This window comes from Anser anser (assembly GCF_964211835.1).
Source record: "Anser anser genome assembly, chromosome: 10".
Lineage (NCBI taxonomy): Eukaryota > Metazoa > Chordata > Aves > Anseriformes > Anatidae > Anser > Anser anser.
Genome location: NC_139730.1, coordinates 21,680,773 through 21,703,794, shown reverse-complemented (window position 1 = coordinate 21,703,794; position 23,022 = coordinate 21,680,773). Strand labels below are relative to the sequence as shown.

At 38.5% G+C, this 23,022-nt stretch overlaps 1 protein-coding gene across 3 annotated transcripts in view; it reads left to right on the top strand.

Moving 5' to 3' along the window:
* Nucleotides 1-23,022, top strand: part of FBN1 (fibrillin 1) — a 157,676-nt gene that overhangs the window by 124,797 nt on the left and 9,857 nt on the right. For all 3 annotated transcript variants that reach the window (XM_083850113.1, XM_083850114.1, XM_083850115.1), the window contains 19 exons: nt 1,108-1,230; nt 1,877-2,035; nt 2,950-3,021; nt 4,098-4,223; nt 6,041-6,163; nt 9,984-10,109; nt 10,908-11,024; nt 11,430-11,558; nt 11,828-11,947; nt 12,397-12,522; nt 14,513-14,662; nt 16,977-17,042; nt 17,770-17,886; nt 18,249-18,368; nt 20,085-20,207; nt 20,639-20,770; nt 21,370-21,495; nt 22,160-22,366; nt 22,815-22,940. In XM_083850113.1, the coding sequence (XP_083706239.1) occupies nt 1,108-1,230; nt 1,877-2,035; nt 2,950-3,021; nt 4,098-4,223; nt 6,041-6,163; nt 9,984-10,109; nt 10,908-11,024; nt 11,430-11,558; nt 11,828-11,947; nt 12,397-12,522; nt 14,513-14,662; nt 16,977-17,042; nt 17,770-17,886; nt 18,249-18,368; nt 20,085-20,207; nt 20,639-20,770; nt 21,370-21,495; nt 22,160-22,366; nt 22,815-22,940 (2,388 nt within the window). The remainder of the gene's footprint in view (nt 1-1,107; nt 1,231-1,876; nt 2,036-2,949; nt 3,022-4,097; nt 4,224-6,040; nt 6,164-9,983; nt 10,110-10,907; nt 11,025-11,429; nt 11,559-11,827; nt 11,948-12,396; nt 12,523-14,512; nt 14,663-16,976; nt 17,043-17,769; nt 17,887-18,248; nt 18,369-20,084; nt 20,208-20,638; nt 20,771-21,369; nt 21,496-22,159; nt 22,367-22,814; nt 22,941-23,022) is intronic.

Genomic DNA, 23,022 nt, shown 5'->3' with positions numbered 1-23,022 from the left:
AAAAAACAACAATTTATATGTAAAATATAGTTTAATAACCAGTTATAAAATAATAGCTGTCCAGTAATGGGTAATAGAATGGTTTATGGGTAGTCAGATAAAGAGCTAACTTGCTCCTTGGTTTCCTGGGTTGGTTACAGTGTCTTTGTGCTTTTTATCCACTGCTTATTTTCTCTCCTATTGATTTCAATGTCCAACTGAAAATATTTGTTGGACTGCAAAACGTTTTTCTTCCCCCAGCACTGTCAGTAGTATATATTCATCATATTGCGTGGAACTATCAGGTTTTACTGGATACAAAACTTCAGGCAACCTCTCAAATCCTTAGATTTCCCAAAGCCCACGCTGTCTTCAGCCTTCCAGACTGTTAATAATGTTAATACAGTACCTATGATGTGCCAGGGACTGCAGAAATACAAAAGATTCAGGTTCTAAATTAAGGCTGAAGCAAAGTGCTTCATCCATATTGTGCTTATGTAGCTCAACAAATGGTTTCCTGTTAAAGAGGAGATCTACCTTTTTATTTTTCCTTAGTGGAGTGTCAAAGATGGTTTAAAATGTTAAGGTTAGTGAACTAATATTGAACTTTTAGGAACCAAGTTGGACTTCTTCTGTTGTTGTTATTTTAGCAAATGTTAGAGCCTCTTGATGAAACTAACATGACATCTTGAGTTGGGAAAGTTGCTCACTTTTCCCAGTCAAAACAGACTTGAACCCTCCAATCAGTCTGTTTTAGCATCATTACTTACTGAGATGGGCACTCCACAGTAAACAGCTTTGGTTCTTGTCTGGATTTGGGAATTCGGAGTGAATGAGATCCTCAAATGCTATTTTTGTGTGGCAATTGCAGAAAACAAATTACTGTCTCTGGGCTGCCTAGACACTTTAGAGTCCCCATCTTCACACCACAGCTGGGCTCTCTGTGGCCACTTGTGCCACAAACTCCTCCATTGTGTGGGCCTTGCTCCACCATGACCTTGTTCAGAGATCCTTCAGCTGTCCTCTGTTAGTACCTTCCAACCTCAGGTGTTACTGAGACATTTTCATTCTTGAAAGCACAATGAGAAAACTGCTGTGGCCACTCACTGCCTTTTTATTCTCTTCTAGATGTGAACGAGTGTGATACACCTGGCATATGTGGACCTGGCACGTGTTACAATACTGTTGGGAACTACACCTGCATCTGTCCTCCTGATTACATGCAAGTCAATGGAGGGAACAACTGTATGGGTATGTGTTGTGGGTTTTTTTAAGCTTTATATTCATGCTTTGGGCCAGGGCTTTAGCTGGCACAAACCAGAATTATTCCCCTAAATTTAGTTAAATGAGAGTTAACTAAATAAAAGATCTACCTTCTTTTATTCATCTTATTGTATAAACCAAGGTAGATCACTTTTATTACAGACTTTTTAGTATCTCATTAGAATTTCTCTTTTGATTTGATAATTTATGTGTTCATCCTTTCCAGTTATCACTTCAGCTTTTCAGTTAAAAGCTTCTGCAGGTGAAACACTACTAAAATGATTCAGGCTTCACAGAATGAAATCACAACCTGCGCACAGTTTTTAGGAGGAACCACAAACAATCTCGTGTTTTTCAATTTTAGGCAAAACACCAATACTGAATCCTTTAATGACTCTGATCAGTGTTACAGCAGTGATTAGGACTCTTAAATGTTTGTATTGCAAACAAATCTTCATACTTTTAGAGTAATCTTGTAGGGATACATTTTTATGTAGTATTCTACAGTGCCACAACATCTATTTGACAGGCATCTAAAAAGTATGTATGTGAAGAATAGTTCTTAAACCCTTCAGGTTCACCATCTTCTGTAAGAATTGCTAATGTGTTGGCCTTTTTTTCTTCATTTTCACAGATATGAGAAGAAGTCTGTGCTACAGAAATTACTATGCTGATAACCAAACCTGTGATGGCGAGCTACTCTTTAATATGACCAAGAAAATGTGCTGCTGTTCCTACAACATTGGACGTGCATGGAATAAGCCTTGTGAACAGTGTCCTATACCTAGCACCGGTACTTTTTTGAATTGGGAAGCAATTTGAAAGCCTTGGTAACATGAACACTGTTAGCAGGTGTAACATTGTTAGAGAAAGAGATGCTATGACTTTGTCTGCTCTTGTGTGTCTGAAATGAAGGGATCACTTACCTCTTTTGGCCTGGATGTGATCAGCCCTAGTCACAATGAAGGCATATGTTTAAATCCTTTTGGAGTGGTATGTGTACAGACTGCTGGGCCATGCCTCTTTTGTGACAGTTTCCTTTTCTGGGAGACTTCATGCTGTATAGTTTGATCCATCTCTTGGCAAATGCCTATTATTGATCAAGTACTGAGGCACTGACCGGATTTTTATAGGCATTGCTTCAACAAATATGGTGTGTGCTGTGCCTAGACTGCTGAGGTACCTTGGTCTCTTCTGAGAATGATCTATGTCAAGCAGCTACAATAAGATGTAGCAGTTTCTGGGCTAATTGTATGGGCATACAGTAAACCTCCACATTGACTTAAGACTCTGCAAAGTTGAGCCCAGGATACCCCACTCTGGTTTGAGGTGGTTAGCTACAAGAATAAACTTCCTAGACAATTATTTGGATAACTTCCAACTTATGGTTCAGACTTTTTTAAACTCAGATCTGGACTTGTATGCAGAAACTGTAGTGCACAGAGATAAACATATGCACAGCAAAGCCAGGATGTGAGCCCAAGCCCTCCTCATCTTTTTATGTGCTAATTTCAGTGGCCTTTGAATGAGAACTCAAGTACATACTAAGCATTCACACAGCCTTAGGGAAGCATCTGCATACTTCTACATACCCTGCAGGTGTTGAAAGAGTAAAAGTAGAAATTTCTTTGGGCAAAGGATGTAGTGAATTTTTGACTGTTGATTAATTCAAAATACTGTAATTGCTGCTTTGTTCTCCAATTGTAGATGAATTCTCTACGCTCTGTGGAAGTCAAAGGCCTGGCTTCTTCATTGACATTTATACAGGATTACCAGTTGGTGAGTTGTGATTTCTGTTTTGAACTAAATTCCATACTACCTCTGCCCAAGGAAGGGAGGATGTTTCTTTTCCCAATCATTTCTTTCATGGGAGGAAGAAAAGCCAAACAGTATAATGGAGATCAACCTTCTGTTGAATTTTGAGCCTGCAAGCTTTCCGTATAGCTCCTCCTAGCTAGCAGAAATGATTATTGCTGCTTGTTATTAAGGCAATATAAAGCTCTAAATAAATTATCATCAGGCCTGCGTGAGCAGGGCACAGATACCAAGCCTACAAGGTCTGGGAGTAAGGCCAATCAGCATTTGTTGAGTAGAATTAGGAGTCTTTCCTTGAGACTAAACCAGAGATTTAATCTGACATTTCATACCAGTTCCCCTGTGTATTGGTTTGACAGAAAAATCCTTTTTTCTGTTCAACTGGAATATTTCTCACATATGTTATTGTGTATAACTTTTGAATGGTGAGTAACAAATTGCAAAACAGAAAGAGGGAGAGAATGAGAAATTCAAAGACAAGAATCTGAGTAAACCCTGCTGGGACTCTATTTTGTTTTTATTCACACAAGAATGCAAATAAGAAGCAGATAATGTGCCGTATAACAAACAGAGGCAGTATATAGGCAGTAATCAGGTGCTTTAGGATTAAGTTGTTGCTGTGATGCAGTGTTTGGCTAGTTAAATCATGATATTTCTAGTGAAGTGGGGAATATCATTTTCAAAGAAGTTAAACTCTCTCCATTTGGCTCTTCCAAATAACTTCATTGTAACACTCAGAATGACGAGTAGGTTCACCAGTGCTGTGGATGGGAGAAATGAGGAGGGGTGTGCGCTGCGCTCTGCCTTCCCATGTGGCAGGATACGTCTTCGCTACAGAGAAGAGTCAGGATCTGAGGAATCAGGAAACATTTACATTTCCACAGTTTGGAATGACTTGCTATCTGTTGCAGTTGGAAAAGTTCTGATGATCACACGTGCTTGATGATTCTATTAAGGATAAATGCAGGAGGACATGTTCTTCAGCAGAGGATTTTATGAAGTGCCATTTACAAGTATTTAAAAAATAATCCTTCTTGCAGATATTGATGAATGCAGAGAGATTCCTGGAGTGTGTGAAAATGGGATCTGTATAAACATGGTTGGCAGCTTCCGATGCGAGTGTCCTGTGGGTTTCTTCTACAATGACAAGCTACTGATCTGCGAAGGTAGAGTGTTAATATCATTCAGAGAAATGGTATTTCACCAGCTGACAATTCAGACAGTGGCAAATTTGATATACTTGCAAGACATTCTTAGCAAAGGAAATTACTGGTGTCAGTGTAGTAAGTCTACGTTAATTAAGACTTTTATGATTTTTTTTTTTGCATAGAAAATACCAGATTTTCCATCAGACATCTTAGGCTTTGGAGGAGCATGAGTCAGCAGTCATGGGAAGAAACATTGTTTTTCACATTTGACAGAAAAGCCAAGACAAGAGTAGTCATCTTGAGTCAAATCACAATAATATTTTTTTATTCCAAGATATTTTTTCTTACGGGACCAAGATTTCTGTAAATAATATAAACACATGACAACTTTTTTTTTTTTTTTTTGGCCAATTTAAACATTTTCTAACATTGTGTTAGTCATTTTCATGGTGAAACCAATGAGTATGAGTTGCTTCATTCCCTGGTGTGGTTTATGACTGCTGACAAAATGGGTACTGCAGAGCAAGGTATTGAGGAGCTTCAAGTACAAGCATGTTCTGTAGGCAGCTTCTAACTGAAATGTTACATTTCTAGGGAAATAATGTTCTCTATTTGCAGCAGCTTTGACAAACCCAAGTGACAATGAGGGTCGTGTTGACTTTGACCCAAGCTTGAATGGATTCAGAGGATAGCCTCTGCTCTGCCATCCAGTGCTGTGGATGCTGTTTAATGAGAATAAAATTGCATTTAAGTGCCCTGCTTCTCTTCCCACTCACCTGCCTTTATTTTTTTTCCAGAATAATATTGATTTATTACAGTCAATATCTATTGTTAGAACATGATTGTGAAAGTCACCTCTCTTAGACTGTGTATTTCTCTAAGAGTGCTATTATACATTTATCTCTTGGTTATACCATCTAACCTATAAAACACCTCTCTCCCTTCCATATTCTGGGAACGAGGGGGCTAGCAGCAATCCATCCACAATAAAATTCTACTTCTGTGATTCCATCTTCAAAGCTTAAAAAACAATCAAATTCAGTTCTAATGCTTTATTTTCACACCTCGTTGCCTCTGACCATGAATTTAACTTGTTCTGTCATATTCTTACTCATACTGTCTTAGTCTGTCTGGGTAACTAGTACGTGAGGTATTGGTCTCTGAGGTGCTGCTGCTGGTAGAAATTGCATGTGGTAGTACAGCTCTCCCAAGTGAGTGTGCTGCCTTCAATATGCAGCCATGCACAGGAAATAATCCAAAACTGAGCTTCCCAAATTGTAAGTACAGACAAATATCACAAAAGGAAAAATTGTCGTTCATGTCCATCTGCTTTTCACACCCTTAAATAAGGAAAACTGTTTTTTTTTTCTTGCCAGAAGTTTTGTGTTGCTGTTTATATTTATATTGAAAGCTGCTAATGTGCAACATGGATCTTGTTTCTGTGTTACGACTGGGGGGATGCGTATAGTCTTCACCTGCAGATCTACGTGGGCATAGCAACTTCCTTATTCTGATCGCAGTCTGACAGAAGTCCATCCAAGTGAAAGGTTGCAACAGTCCTTTCCTGTGCACTCCAGCACTTTCAGAAAACCATTATATCAGTCTTCTAAGCAGGAATAAATTTTACAAGTGGAACATACAGATTTGGGACCATTTCAAGGAGACATCTAAATTTAACCAAGTACCTAATTTTTTGAGTATATTGATGTTTTCAGAATTAAAAAGAAATACCTATACTTGATAAGACAATATTCCTTTACACTAAAAACAAAGTGGTTTTCTTGTCTTTCTAGTACCAACTTACCATAACAGTCAAATTCCTTCTTGTATAACAGATATTGATGAATGCCAAAATGGACCAGTATGTCAGCAAAATGCCGAGTGTGTCAACACAGCTGGTAGCTACCGTTGTGACTGTAAACCTGGCTATAGATTCACATCAACCGGACGCTGCACTGGTGAGTACTTGCCTTGTTTGTATGAATGTCTGCAGAAAGTAGTACCTTTTAAAAGAAGTTTAAAAAAGCATTTCTCCTTTTCAGTAAGATGTATTTTTTATACTAGGAGGTGATCTAGGCTCCAAGAACCCTCCTCTTAAAGACTTTTAGGAAATCCCATAAACATTCTGCTAATTCCCGAAAGACTAATGGGCCCATCCTGCAAAGGCATAAATGATAGTTAATCACCTGAGTAGATATTTGTCCTTCACTTTATCCCACCAACTGCAAAGATCTTTCTTTAGTCCATGTCATGTCTGGCTTCGCTACTTCGAGACTAGCTGTTTTCTGACACTAAAAATGCAGTTGCTGACAGAGAGTGCGGTATTTTCCCCTTCGTCTGCATAAAGTCATTTATTTTTATTTTCTGGATGTGTTTTAGCACTTTTTTTTTGCTACTTGTTTTTTCACGAATAAATCACTGCTTGCTGGGGTCTCTGCTGATAAGGTGGACTTATCTGCTAAGCCATATGCAACAACTAACTTAAAAAGCTTTTTGTTAAACTTCCTAACTTTTCTGTGGTTTTAAACTGGCCCTTGAACATTATTTTTAAATAATCCCTGACTGGGACTGTAGTTCCTCTAATCTATTTGGTCTTTCTTCTAATATCATAGTCCAGAGAGGCATTTGTGTTATCTTGATTACTTGAAGAATTGCACAGATTTTAGAGTGCTAGGAGCTAAAGAGCTGTAAATATTATATACGTTTCTGAACAATATAATAATTACAAAGGAAATTGGTAACATTTTCCTTCTGTTTTTGCTTCTGAGTACTTGAGTTTTAGGAAGTGCACTTTTCCCTGCAGTGCAGTTTTTCATTGTTTCATGAGACCCTTGAGGGAAAAGGGTGTAGGGGCAACCTGAACTCTACTATGAGAACTAAAACTTTGTTTTGTAAAGCTATGCAGCGGCACATGTAAATATGCAATATATTCCCAATGTAATTGTTGTTTTTACGTGTTCGACCGTAGTACAGGAAGAGCAAGGGAAGGTTCTGATATGGGTTACAATAACCCAGCATGAATTGGCACAAAAGTAATACTTCCCTGTATTTTGCTCTTATTTTATATTCCGTGAAAATAAAGTTTAACAATTAGAGTCAAAGGTGGTTGATAAACTACTTGATCCAGCAAAGAAAGGAAAATCCTAACTGCTCTGCTGAGAGCAGAGTGCTAAGCACCTTGAAATGCTGGATCAGTCATGCTTCTGCATTAAAAAGGATTACACCCCAGCAGCTTGTATGTTACTGAATCGTAACTAGGTTGTATCATGGTCAACAATACTATGAGTACTTCATTTATCTTATTATAAAAATAGCATTCTTCTGGTGCTATCTATTGTGGTATAATGAGTATTTTTTCTTATAAACAGTTAAGACAATTCTGCCTCCCAGTTTTTAAACAGTTCTAATGTTCTTTACTGTTAGGGTGGTCGAACACTGGAACAGGCTTCTTAGAGTGATAGTTGATGCCCATGCCTGTGAGTGTTCAAGAGTCAATTGGATAATGTCCTCATTGATCTGCTTTATCTTCTGGTTCATCCTGAAGTGCTCAGGCAGTTGGACTAGATGACCTTTGAAAGGTCCCTTCCAGCTGAACTATTCTGTTCTGTTCTATTGTCTGTTTATCGCAAAAGAAGTGATTTTTCCCTGGGACTTTGAATTCACTGTTCACAGAGCACTAAAGAGAGTCATAGTTTTTCTTTCCCTTCCACATTTCTGAGATGAGAGAATTAGGAATTCTTACATCAGCATGTTATCCAGCATTGGTTTCCTTTCTCCTTCCTTTAGATTCTAGTTAGCAGCAGTATCCTTAATAGCATTGGCAGAGCTTAGTTGTCAGTAAATATTCATCCAAAGTTACTAATGGAGCTGATTGATATACAGTAATCCTAGGGATGAGAGCTATCAGGATGGTCCGTGTGCCTAGCAGAGTGTGGAGAACAGACAAAGGAAAACAAGATTTAGCACACGCAGTTCTTTGCAGTTAAGAACAACTTCACCCTTACAGTTTTGCAATGCACAGTTTGTTATGAAACTGCATCTTAGACGTTTTGCTTAGATTGTATGTAAAATAAAATTACAGAACACTAAAATCGATTAGATTCCAATACAGGCTTATGGGAGCACATCAATTGCAGTATTTTAGAGCTGCAGCAGACAAAATGCCAGGAAGCATACTGAATCAAACCAGCTTTTGTTGGTGGATGAGGTCAACAAAAAGCCCTCATTTGATTCATGTTTCTGATTTGTTATGGAAAAAGTCTGCTGGACAGTAAACATTTTGTTCTTTGACATTTTGTTTCACTTACTATTGATAAAATCCTGCATTCTGCCTGAAAGCATTCATAACAAGAGTAGCAGGAAACAGTTAGCTGTTGAACTAGTGTGATAGATGCCCTGCTATTGTAAGGCAGCAAATCCCATGCTAGCAGGATAGTTTTCCCCATCTCTTTCTGCAGTACTATACAGGTGATTGTATGCTTCTGTTGGCAAAATATTTTCTGGCTACATACAGCATAACTCTTCTTGCTGTTTGAGCTTTTGTTGTGATTTATCCTGGCAGGCAGCTAAGTATCACGCAGCCGTTTGCTCACTCACTGCCCATGGACAGATGGGGGAGAGAATTGGGAAAAAAAAAGAGGGGGAGGAGGAGGGACAGGGGGACTTACAGGTTGAGATAAAGACAGTTCAATGTGACAGAAAAATAATGATAAAAAAATGTACAAAGCAAGTGATGCACAATGTAATTGCTCACCACCCACTGACTGATGCTCAGCCGGACCGTGAGCAGTGGCCTCCCTGCTCCCACTCCCACCTCCCCCAGCCAACCCCCCATCAGTTTTATTGTTCAGAAGGACGCCATACAGTATGGAATATCCCTGTGGCCAGTGTGGATCAGCTGTCCTGGTTGTGTCCCCTCCCAGCTCCTTGGGAGGCAGCCCCAGCCTCTCTGCTGGCAAAGGCAGTGTAAGAAGCTGAGTCCTTGACTCTGTGTAAGCACTGCCCAGCAACAACCAGAGCATCGACATGTTCTCAGCATTATTCTCGTCCTAAATGCAAAACACAGCACCCTACCAGCTATTAGGAAGAATATTAACTCTATTCCAGCTGAATCCAGGACAGCTTATCATGCCTTGCTTGTCTGATTTACAGGACCATCACATTGCATGAGACACAGGTGCTACTTCTACTCATTTTATCTCTGCAGAGTGCCTAGTATTTTAATGCATTTTTATCTTTCTGTAAGCTCAGTGAGAAGAGTGTAGGATTCATTTCAATTTCAGTTTTGTATGATTTCAGTAAGTCAGTTAAGCAAAGTTGCGCTTAACATGGCTAAAAGCAATAAGCTGCTTTCATGAGAAGGATACAAACTGTGATATAAATATATGTATGTGAGGCTTTCACATCCACTGCGAAATCAATGTAGAACACTCAGAAATCTCCTGACACAATTTCATGTCATTAAATCTGCTTTTCAAATCCAGTGATTTGAAAATCACAATTTAGTGACGTGATTCCCTTTCAGCAAGAATTCGTGTTTCAGCGATATCATTTTTACACTAGATTTTTACAGCTCCACAAATGTTGTAAAGGTAGTTTACAAGCAAATAACCCATTTCCAGAGATTTATTTAGTAATGTTTCTCTTATTAGTAAATTAAAAATACTACTTTAAATTAGAGACCTGCACTGAATTCTAAATATCATGGTTGATGCTAATACATCTTTCCAGCCTTGTAGTTTAGAGGCCTTAACTTTCAATGTGCCTCTTTGTTTTCAGATCGGAACGAATGTCAAGAAATTCCAAATATCTGCAGCCATGGGCAGTGTATTGACACTGTCGGAAGTTTTTACTGTATTTGTCACAATGGATTCAAGACCAACGATGACAGAACAATGTGTATAGGCAAGTATATCCAATTAAGGTGTACTTAGACTAATGACTATCTTAATGGAAGCCGATCCTCTGTGTCATAAGGAGCGACACTGTAAGAACTGATTGTGAGCCATCTACCACTGGCAATGGTGTGAAAACACCATAGCTGGCAAATGGAGATGATAAGCTGATAATGAAGGAAGAACATCTCATTACTGTAGATAGAACCTCTAAAAATATATATCCTGTCTAATGAACTGTTGATGCCTTCATTTTTCAGGAAAATATTCCTTCCTTTTTAGAATTTTCTGAAGCATTTTGTCTCATTTATTCCTTTGGGCAAGAAATCTAATAGATGAATATTACAATACAGCAATTGTATACAGCCTAATTGTTAATAGAGTAAGTGAAGGATGGATTTCCTGCCAGAAAAGTGCCCTTTTCAGAAACAGAGACATCTTCATAAAGAAGGAAATTCTGTACTTAACCCATTCATAGCTGTTAGTTTAGATCTGTTATGGATAGGATGAGATTTCAGGATGTTTATGATGACAGATAATTTAGAAACCCTTTGGGAAGGGTGAAATAGATATGAAATAGATTTAGGAGAATAAATTATCATCGGACACTTGATCTATTTTTACAGATGTTGCTATCAAATACATAAACCTGGGTAAAATCTTCCTTTTGGAAGACAGGAAAATCTTTTTTACTTCTATTTGCTCTGTGTTGGCAGTAGATTACTTCTCATGCCTGTGGGATAGCTGCAGGCCTTCCTTTCCCCATTAGAGATTAAAATTCTTGCTGCTTGTTTTTTCTCCTTTGTAGATATCAATGAGTGTGAGAGAGATGCCTGTGGCAATGGAACCTGCAGAAACACTATTGGCTCTTTCAATTGCCGCTGCAATTTGGGGTTCATCCTCTCACACAACAATGACTGCATAGGTAAGGAGTGCTGAGACCAGTTAAGTGTTTCTAAGACTTTCTGCTTCTAATGAAATTAACATTAGTACCATCATCTCTACGGAGTTAAGATTGCACCTTGAATGGTCTGTGTGATTAAAGACAAAAAGCTATTTCTTTGGTCTGAAAAGGCCTCTGATTGTAAACTTCTTGCTTTTCTATAACCACTTAAATGTTTGCTTGTGAAATATGCCATTCCCTTTTTAACTGTCTCTTTGACAATTTTATAACATAGACTAATAGGAGTATTTTTCCCTCACTTGCTTTTTCAACAAGGGTTTATTGATGAATTCTCAGTTACTGTGCGATATGGTGTAAACAGAAATCTTATCTATGCAATTGTACTTGGTGCAGGTATTTCTTATGTATCTTTCAATGTTATTTTAGACGTGGACGAATGTGCAAGTGGAAATGGGATGCTCTGCAGGAATGGTCAGTGTGTGAACACGATTGGATCTTTCCAGTGTCTTTGCAATGATGGCTATGAGGTGGCTCTGGATGGAAGGACTTGTGTTGGTGAGTACTTTCTTTTAGGGTCAAAAAAAGAAAGTGCAACAAACCTTGAAAAGACAATGTTGAGTGAAAAGTGAGGGAGGTCAGAGAGAACTGTCAAAGTGTTGTCGTTATAGCTAGCTGAAGAAAATGATGACAAGTGGATGAAGACATTCCTGCTCCTGGAAGGTTCCACCATTAGTTTGATGGAATCAAGAGTAAAGCATCCTCTACAGCAGATTTGTGGAGATAACATATTTGAAATAATTGCTGTTGTCTTTCTTTCCTTTCAGATGTCAATGAGTGTGCACTGGATCCTGGAAAATGCTCACCGGGCACATGTCAGAACTTGGATGGGTCATTCAGATGCATTTGTCCTCCTGGATATGTCCTGCAAAATGACAGATGTGAAGGTGTGTATAGATCAATCCTTCATCTGTTTGTTTTTCTAGCTACTCACTGTTGTTACCAGTGTTCTCTGCATCTGAACATGGGTAATGTTTATTCTTTTGTGGCAGTATACAGTTCTGAACTGTAGCAACTGGTAAGTCACTTGCTCCTCAGAAAGTCTCACCCAGTTTTATTTGAACCTGAGCTACCTTGTCAGATCCCAAGAAAAATCTGATCCCAGGCTGTTTGGCTGATGGTACATTGCTGAGGCGTACCCACCACATGAGGTTTTGAAAACTAACGGTAGATTTTGTGCCTGGATTTCTCATCCCTCTTTCTGTCTGTTCTTCTATTGACATTTGTGTTTTCAAATCTGTTAGATATCAGTGATGATGTAAGGTTATATTTTATGTTGTACATCTGCCAGTGTAGACATTTTTATTTCTCATCTCTGTAATTACTTTTCTTACAGACATTGATGAGTGTGTGGAACAGCCAGAAATTTGTGCCCTGGGCACATGCAGCAACACACCAGGCAGTTTCAAATGCTTGTGTCCAGAAGGTTTTGTGTTGTCTTCCACAGGAAGGCGATGCCAAGGTAATTTCATTCTTATTTTTTGGCATTTCAGAATTTGTTTTCTGTTTTATAAAAGCCTTGTTAGCTGCCTGTTTCTAATATAATAAGGAGGCTCTGGACTCAAACAGTGTTTTTCACAAGAAAAACGTGATAATTCTTCAGCCGTGGCCAGGTTCTGTCTTGCTCTAACATCTGTTTGTCATCAAAGAGAACATTGCAATAAAAGAGGTGAAGATTATGTTAAATGCACCAGGTTAAGTGAGGAAATTATGTTGCCCTGCAGCCCTTTCTTGCACCCCTGGAAGAAATGTTGAGGCTACCTAGATTCTGTATAGACTGTGACATGTTTGACATGGTGTAGAAGCATGAACACAGGAGACTACTGCAGTGCAGTGCTACAAGCAGCATTTCCAGGAATAAGGCTGTTCTTAACCAAATTCTATCAAATTCTACATAGCATTTGTTATATACTATTCCTCTACACAATTGTGTGGATGGAAAAAAGATCAATGCAAGAGGTGTGGCATGGCTGATCAGCACCCATCTGCTTAAAAAAGTCTGAAGCTCCTTTTGGCTTCGGGCATTAGTACATACACTGTTCAGAGGCTAAACCCTGGGCACTGAGACAGGTTAAATGCTGAAAACTGAACATCTAGTAATGAAAAGCCATGGGTTAGTTTATTCTGTGGATAAAGAATAAGCACAGCAAATTAGGGAGTGAGTTATTTTAAATACTTTGGAAATGATTAAATAGATATATCATTAAATGTCCTATACACAGTGTGCACATTGGTAACCGCTGATGAGTAAGACCTCTATAAGGACCTCTGTAGTTATGCTTGGCACATTAACAGTGATGCTTATTGACACCATAGTGAGTTCTTCACTTCACAGTGGGCTAAATGAATCTGTGGAACCTGCAGTAAACATTCATCCAGGTCTCCAAACCACCATGCAGTTTGGCACGGTTACTTGCCTCAACTTCAAGAAAGTAGCATGGCTGTTTTAGCTGTGTTTTTGTAGCTTGTATAAATGAGATTTCTTTACCCTGAGGTTATTGTTCTCTCCAGGTAGGGAAAAACACTAAAAACCAAAAACACAACAAGAAACAAAATCACAAAAAAGAATGCAGCTTTATCTTCTTCTTTATAAAAATAGACCATTGTTTCACATGGAATATTAGAGGAAAATGCATACTTGTGTGAACAAACCTTAAGAACCGTGCTTCTCCCCATCCCCTGAAGAAGACTGTTTTTTTCAAGTATCTCAGGCCAAACAAACTTTTGTTTAAAACTTCCCATTACCTAGGACTTTTGTAAAGTCTGGACACTGCCCAGCATTGATGCTGCAGCCAGAAAACTGGATGAGCAGCTGCCTCCACAACTGGCCTGTTGCTGTTCCCCTGCCAACCCAGGGAGCTGCCAGCTCTCTGCCTGCTGGATGCTTGTGGTCTGTGATCTCAGCCCTACTCCAGCATCCTTGTTATCCAGCTTAAAGGAGTAAAATGTAGTGCCACGGGGCCAGTTTTCTTTGTTGCGTGTACCTCTGGGAAGAATGAGAAAGGAAAGCACAATTGTACATTGCCCCTCAGTTTAACACTACACAGTATTATCATTGCAAGTTTTCTCAAATCTTTTGACTTAAGTGATTCTTACTCATAATGAAATATAAATAAGTCAATGTTTGGTTTTTACGAAGAGGAGTGAAGATAGGAAGGGAGTACAGCCCTTCCATCTCTGCTGGGCAAATGAGAAAATCTTTTCCTTTTCCCTGACTGAGATAGGACACTCTGTCCCATAGCTTTCCTTTACTGGGATGGAAGGAGTCTCTCCCTCATCAGAGCTTCTCCTGTCAGAGGCAATAATGGTCCTTGTTAAATTCAGATGGAATTTGGGTGCTTTGCTGGGGGGCTGTAGGGGGACCTCGGGTAATTTTGCAACTAACTCCTCTAAGTGAAAACTGTGCCAAAGTTAGACTAACTGCACATAACAACAAGTTTTTCTCTGTGCAGATCTGAGAGTGAGTTACTGCTTTACCAAATTTGAAGATGGAAAATGTTCTGTGCCGAAGTCCCGAAACCACTCCAAACAAGAGTGTTGCTGTGCCTTGAAAGGACAAGGGTGGGGAGATCCCTGTGAACTCTGCCCAGAGGAAGCAGATGGTGCGTTGTTGACTAGGTGACCTTAATATCATGATAGCCTTTCAGAACTGAAAGAAGATTGTGATTCTTATAAGAAGAAATTAAGAAAAATATTTTTCCAGAGGTGTTTAATCTTAAAAATTGCCATTGCTATCTCTAAGGTGGATGCCTTTGCGGTCTCAAAAAGCATCTCTTGACCATATTCCATGTTTCCTTATAAGTTTGTTAGTATGATTAGGTGGTGAGTATTTTGCTCTGGAGGTGTCACATACTGCAGTAGGAAAGTAGTAGGCTGTATGTGGAAATACCTGCAAGATGCAAATGGAATTCATCTAATTACAAGTACAGGAAGATGAAATCTAAATTGAAAAAATATAATAATAAAAATAGAATTAGCTCCTCATCTGAACCATCATGTTACATTTTGTGACTTCATGTTATTATTTTAAAAAAGATCTGTCTGGCAGTCTTTTCAATGTGAATGACTTGCAAAAATAGCAGAGAATGACAAAACAGAGGCCCTTATGAAGGAAAGCCTTCCTGGACTGTTGCTAAAGAAATACTTTCTTTTGTGAGTATCCTCTGTAAGACTGTGAGTAACTAAGCATCAAACAACTCAGCAGGCCTTTGTACCATTGTAGTGCAATTTGCTGAACGGACTTTAATTCATACTGACAAATGTGGTTAACAGCATTACTAGTTTCAGGAATACATTAATACAGTTCATTTCATTAATATGTCATGTAGATGTTTTGGAGACAATCCACACAAAAACCAAGGGAAGAAAAGAGAAATCAGATGTGCCAGTTGCAGTACTCCTTCTAGGCGTAATGCCTGTGCAAATCTAATTCAGTTGCCCCAGGAGCATTTGAACCAGTCAGCTGGAAAACCATGATATACATCACAACATTTCCTTGAAGTGTCAGCACATAACATTTTTTGCAGTCCAGGCTGCTCTCAAATGATGAGATCAAGGGCATTTTTCTTATCTTTTAAAAGAGAAATGGCATTAACATATCTGAGTGTGAGAAATTTATGTCCTGGCATATTGTGGACACTGGAATTGGTTGTGTTTTCTTTTGTTTTTGTTTTTTTTAAATAAGTACTTGGTTGTTATCTTTGCATGTTCTCCACTGCATGCCATCTAATACAGGCTGGTAAACTCAAGCACATACACGAGTCTCTTTCTGAAGGCTTGGGCAATAGGTGGGTTTTGAGTAGCACAGGGCTGTTTCCCAATCAGAGAGCAGCAGCATGCCAGTCACTTTGTTATTTTCAGTGCAAGTGTGCACCTATATTTTAGCTCAATTTTGTTCAACCTCAGCAAAGGTACACTAATGTATTTCAACTAAAGAAAATATAACATCTGTTGTATAAGATTGGATTTTATTGCTGAACTGTAAACCTCTTTGCAGCCTACTGCAATTTCAAAGGAAAGTTGTATCTTGTGAAGAGTTCTGACCATGGTTAGTAGAGAATAGATGCTCAGCAGTGTTTTGAGATGATTTGAATTACAGTCATGCTCCCATCCATGTGCACAAGATACAGTTTAGAGAAGAGAGGTAGAAGGCTAGTTTCAATTTGAAAGACCTGTTTTTTTTGTGTGTGTGTGCATGTCAGGCCCGAAAGTAGAGTTTATGAATCTGAAGAGCCTTTGTGATTACAAAACCTTCATTGTAATTTGGTCCAAAAGAGTGGAAATGTATGATTTCTTGTTTACTATAATGTCCAGAATATATTAGGTGATTTGCACAGGTAAGGAACTACATGCCTTCTGCAACAAAAAATTGGGAACGACTCGTTCTCTAAAGATTTACATCATCTTTAAATCTTCAAAAACTGCACAGAAAACCTTGTGGATTTAGAAACTGGGTGGTAACTTCACTCTAAGCTGAACCCAGAAATTATACTCTTAGCCTACGTATAAAAAAGATTATTGCTGCTAACTACTGACTACAAATGAGATTGTATTTTGTTCAGAAAATGTAGGAAGTCTTCAATTTACAATAAAAACGAATGCAGTCACTGGTACTGATACTTTTAAAGTGGAAATACTGCGTTAGTTTACTCCTTAAAGCAAGTTGAACAATGCTAATTATTCACAGGATTTTACATGTATACATACTGGAGATCAGGTGGAACGTAAAGTAAGCATATAGTTTTCACGTGAATATAAGACTAAAGTAAATTATGCATTTTAAATTGTACATACTAAATTTCTGGATCTGAGCATGAGAAGGATGAATTGGTGTGAGTGATTGCATAGCTTATGGCTAATGCTGATCTCTAAGACAGAATTTATCACATGCTTTGAATTTTTTTTTTCTTTCCACAGAGGCATTCAGACAGATTTGTCCATTTGGCATTGGCATCCTTGTTGGACCTGGTGATGCAAGACTGGGTAAGTGCCTGAACTGCACGATGCTAATGCTGTTGTTGTATCAATATGACATTTTCTACCCAAAAGCTATTCTCAGTTTCAGTTGAGAATAATCTCTGCAACTATTTCCAAATACACAATTTTTGGAAACTTCTATAATTCTTTTCATTTATTTATACCAATTTTAAATTCAAGCCTGAATATGTCCTATGTCAGAAATTTAACTTTTAGAGTTAAAAAACCTTTGGCTTTTTAATTTAAGCTGGGCACATTTACTAGGAAACTTCTGTGGTGGGATGTAGAGAATGGATCACATAGCGTACCTGCCTTTTCTTACACAATATGGGTAGCCTGTTCAGAGGCTTCAGAAGTACAAACCACAGTTTTCCAAATGCCATCAGTACATTCTGTTCTCACCTAAGACATTTCAGCCTCACTGGAAAAAATTTTCTTTTAAGGAGCACTGGATGACCACTATTTTTCATATCTACTCCTCTCCATATGCCCCCCCCACCCCCCCAGGCAAATTTTTTATATGACGTTTAGAATCAATTTCTTTTTTGTGCTCTGAAAGCTAGCCTGTAAACTGAATTCTATGCTGTCATCCTAGTACATCAAAATTCAAATATTTGTATTTTTGTTGTGATCTCAGGAATATTTCTTGCCAGAACAACATTGTTCTTTGGGAGAAGTCTAAAACCACATGAAGTAAACTGCTCTTAATGTGTTGTTTGTATTTCTGGTTCAGATGTGGATGAGTGCCTTGATCCAGATAATTGTAAATTTGGGCAGTGTATCAACACAGATGGGTCTTTCCGCTGTGAATGTCCATATGGTTACATCCTACAGGAAACTCAATGTGTGGGTAAGTACAGCTGGTTCATCTTCCATTTTAAAGAATCTGCTGAGTTGCTAAGTATGGCATTAAAGACATAACGGAGATATATTATTCTAACGTAGAGTTTCCATCCCTGCTGATGTTCAAAACCTGACTAGGCAGGGACTGTGCAACCTGTTCCAAGTAGGTCTTCCACTGGATGGGGGTTTGGCCAAGAAAACCTCCAGTGTTCTCAAATTATGCTAGAATTCTGTGACTGTAATGCTGTAACTTAAGTGAGTTCTTGGATTTTGTATTTTGGGTTTTTTTGGTTGTGTATTGATGACAGAGTTTTATACCTTTTACTTGAGAATAACTGTGTATTCTTGCCTTGATTTAATTGCTTGCAGATACTGATGAATGTGCTGTTGGAAATCCGTGCGGAAATGGAACTTGCAGGAATGTAGTGGGAGGTTTTGAATGCACCTGTGTTGATGGATTTGAGCCTGGACCAATGATGACGTGTGAAGGTGAGACTCCCACATGTTAAGGACAGTCATTGCAGTTGTGTGCTGAAACAGTTTCCTGATTTCAGAAACAACTGAGGAGAGTAAAGCAGCTTAAAAAGTAAAATATAGCCATTTGGAGCAATGCATCTTTATCTGAAAAGGGAAAAAGCAAGTTCCTCCTTCCTGTACCCATCTTGAACTGAACCTTTTTCTAATTGGAGATTGGGTGAACAGGCTTTCAGGTATTATCTACTAAAGGACTGCCCAGAAGGGAGCATCTGAGAGTACGGTCTCTCCAGAACAGTCCCCAGAAATGCTGTTTATTGTCTCTGTGGCTTTTGCTCACCTCCCAGATGACCCTTGAGTAAAGAGAGACTATCAGTGACTTCTGAAATGTTAAGCAAAGGTGAAAGTAGAAAATGGACTGCTTGGTTGTTGTTGTTTTTTGTTTGGTTTTTGTCTTTTTTTGTGTTTTTTTTTGTTTTGTTTTTTTAGGAAAGAAAGGGAGCAAACAGACAATGTAAACACAGTACCATATAAAATTACTATGGTACCCCTACACTGAATATTTTTTGTGCTTTTGTCTCTCATTTCAGACGTAAAAAAAGTGAAAGTGCACAAAGAAGGGAGGAATAAGGAAGATCAGGGTTATAGAAGGAGCACACAGAAAATTAGTTAGACTATAATATTTCAGTGTGGTAAATGTTATTAAATGATTTATATTTATAAAGCCACAACTGGTGAAGGTACCAGAACTAGAAGGAACGTGTTAGACAAACCAAAGCAAACATTTTTATATGCATAGTACTTATTTAAGTAGTGGAACTCTTTGCTGCAGAGCATTAGTGAAGCCACAAGTATAAATTGATCCTGAAAGAGTTTGCACAAATTTGTGTGGTAATCCATCAGTGGAAATTAAGCTTGATAGTTTGGATGTGGCTTTTGGCTGTGGAAGTCCTTAAACTGAGAGGCTGTATCAGGGGAAAGATCTCCGCATACATGGTACGAGTTTTATTTTCAATACTCTTCCCCTCCCGTTATAGTTAGAGAGAAGAATGTCCTAGGACATTCTGACACTGTCATCTGACCTGACACTGCTGTTCTTAAATTATCTGCCACAATCTAGTTGTTTGCAAGCTCATACAAAAGAATGCTTCTGTCTTTATGTCAGTTTATGTTAGTTTTATATACAGTTAGAGCTTCATTCACTTCCCCGTAGAATTTGGTTCAAAGCTCAAATTGCAGAGGAGGAGTTAGCAAGTGCATAAACATCATTATGTAGCAGTAATTACTCTAGTAGCCCAGAGCATATGTAAATGCACTTCAAAATCATGTTTCTAGTGAGAATATTGTTTTATGGAATTCAGTGTATGAAGAATTTGAAATAGTGAATCTAGAATTTAAAAATAACCAGTCATAAAAATTGAGTCTAGAAGTGGAAAAGATGCAATTAGAAGTTAGATGGTATTTTGGCAGCATAGATCTGAAAATTATTTCTATTGGCTGCTTGCTATTGAAGATATTGAAACTTCAGGTAGCTTTTAAACATCCTAGCATGTCTGGTGCCTTCTTCTATACAGAAATGAGTAGAAATGTGAGTCCTCAACAATTAAAATTTAGCCCTTGCTAAACTGAGTTCTGTGGTATTGCCAGTAAATAAAACCTACGTGTTCAAGTCTGCTGCATATTGTGAAAGCATGTTTTCACTTCATATGGCCTTTGCTGCTCTGAATCTAGATGTCAACGAGTGCATTCAGAACCCTCTGCTCTGTGCTTTCCGCTGTGTGAACACTTACGGATCCTACGAGTGCAAGTGCCCCGCAGGGTATGTTCTGCGAGAGGACCGGAGAATGTGCAGAGGTAAAACTCCTACCAGATTCTCACAGTTACAAGATAATGATTTCAAGTTCCTGCAGGGGTAGGGCTCTGACTCACCGCAGTAGTGGTACAGAGTTTTAATCCCAGGAACTAACTGAGTCAGAAGGAATTTAGGATGAAGTTCTATGGCTTGCAGTTTGCATTACACGGTTGATTGTATCAGCCCTATCGTGCCTGAAAACTTACACATCTACATAAAAGTGAGGTCACTTCAGATGATACGGATTTGTCTTGCCCCAGTAAAAAGGGCATGTGGGAGAACTGAATTTGCTCTATACTACATCTTGTATATAGTTTAGCATAATAAGTGTGTGTAGAATTTGATTAGAATTAAAATTCCAAAGTCAGTATTTACTATTGTGAATTTTCAAGAGCATCTCTTTATACAATAAAGTCTAAACCTTGTATTTTAGATCAGGATGAGTGTGAAGAAGGCATTCATGACTGTGACTCAAAACAGATGGAGTGCAAAAACCTAATAGGTACCTATATATGTATCTGTGGACCAGGTTATCAGCGTAGACCAGATGGGGAAGGCTGTATAGGTAAGTGTGAAGCATTGAAGCTCTTGATACGTACAGTTCCTCAGCAGAGCGGATGATTTTGGATTTAACAAAGTATTAAAGAACCCAAGAGAAGAATTATGAAACTACTTGCATAGTGGATGTATACACGTCCCTTTGCTGTTCAGGTGTTCACAAATCTGGGCAATAAGTAGAAAATCTGGATGTGGCTGTCTTTACAATCTGTTTGTACTGCTGTTGATGAATTGCTCTTAGTGAAGAAAGCAGAGAATTGGGCCCACTGCTGTGAGCTCGTTTATCTCTGTTAATAAGAATGAGTGTAGGTCCTGAATTATTTTAAAACTGGATAGCATTAAGAAGTGCAGCTATAACTGTGAACGGTTTTGAAAACCAGTGAGGAGTATGTTGCAGAGAAAATTTAGTAACAAAATATATAATGTTGTGAGCTGGTCAGCTCTCTTTCCTCTGAAAATTAAATAAAGAGAATTTTTATTTAAAAAAATAATATTTATGCAAGTTTAACAATGCAGAACGCCCAGCTTAAAAACTCCATATAAACTTCTCTAACCTGCTTCAATCCAGTAATAGACATGATTTTTCTCATACCATTTTGAAAACAGATGAGAATGAATGTCAGACCAAACCTGGGATCTGTGAGAATGGCCGGTGTGTAAACACAGTGGGAGGTTACAGATGTGAATGCAATGAGGGATTCACTGTCAGTGACAGCCAGAAAGAATGCCTCGGTAAGTCTTAACAGTAACACCCTAATGAACAATCACTTTGATAGCAGAAATTCTGTTTTCTGGGAGTCACTTTATCTGTGGTTGTTGGATGGTTTTTTTTGGCACTCAGAGGCGACCCCCAGTTGAGGCTGTTTCACAGCTTAATGAGTTACTACATTTTGTGGAAGTACTCAGGAGCTCATACTTAGAAATGTAACAGTTAATAAACATGCGTTTGAATTTACATTCCTTCTAGAAGGGGCCTTTTTAAGTAGGTGTCCTCCTGCAACTTCATTCTTCCCCTGCTAACTGCTTTGATTAGTCAGGTTGGGTTGGCTTGCTGTGCAAGCTGACTGTTCGGTGGTGTCAGTCAGCTTGGAATTGCTCTGCCTTTTCTTTGGTGGTGATTTTCAGCCAGTCCTTCTTGTCTGGGATCAGACAAACTTATCTTTTTATGAGCATAATGTAACTTGTCTTCCACCTTTTGCTAAATTTCCTGTCTTCTTTGTTTTCCTTAGACATCGTGCTCTCTTTCTTACTGCTGGTAGTCTTTCACTCTCAGTTCCACAGTCCCAGGGTGAAGTATGCCCTTTCTTTTATATTTCTAACTAAATTCCTAATATCTCATGACCCTCTGGAGGTCATCACCATTAGGATTCTCTGTGATACATAATTTGTCTTCCAGACAACAGGGAAGGCTACTGCTTCACTGAAGTCTTACAAAGTATGTGTCAAATCGGATCAAGCAACAGGAACTCTGTCACCAAGTCTGAATGCTGCTGTGATGGTGGCCGAGGCTGGGGGCCAAACTGCGAGGTCTGCCCCTTCCCAGGCACTGTGGCCTTTAAGAAGCTTTGTCCTCATGGTCGAGGATATATGTCTAATGGAGCAGGTACCAACTTACCTATTAAACACCGTCTTATGCAATTTATTGAGTAGTAAATTAGAAAATCTTGCTTTTTGCATAGTTAAACATTGATTGACGCACACTCAAATGGGAGTTTGCACGCTCACGTTTGTGCTGTAGGTACAGATTAAGAACTACTTGTGTACATATAAGCAAAGTGATGTTTGATTTATGGAGGCTAATATAGATCAATTCCAGTTGTTTGCTTACACTTAAAGCTTGTTCATTGTACTTGAAATTTAGATTAATGATCCATTCCATATTTTTCTACTTAATATTTCTCCTTAATCTGGGCAATATTTCATTATTTTATGTAGGGTTTTTTTTTTTTATGTAGGGCCTTTTTTATGTCAGATTGCAAGAATCTACTAGAACTTTACAAAATCAGCTCTTCATGATGTTCTCTTGTGAACTAACCTTCATTTAACTGCAGATATTGATGAGTGCAAGGTTATTCATGATGTCTGCCGTAATGGGGAATGCATCAATGAAAGGGGATCTTACCGTTGTCATTGCAACCTGGGCTACACTACAGACATAACTGGCACTCTTTGCATAGGTGGGTTTTTCATTATGCGGTATGTATATAAAATTTATTATGCTCTCTCTATATAAATTTTACATATACAAGGCATGGCTTG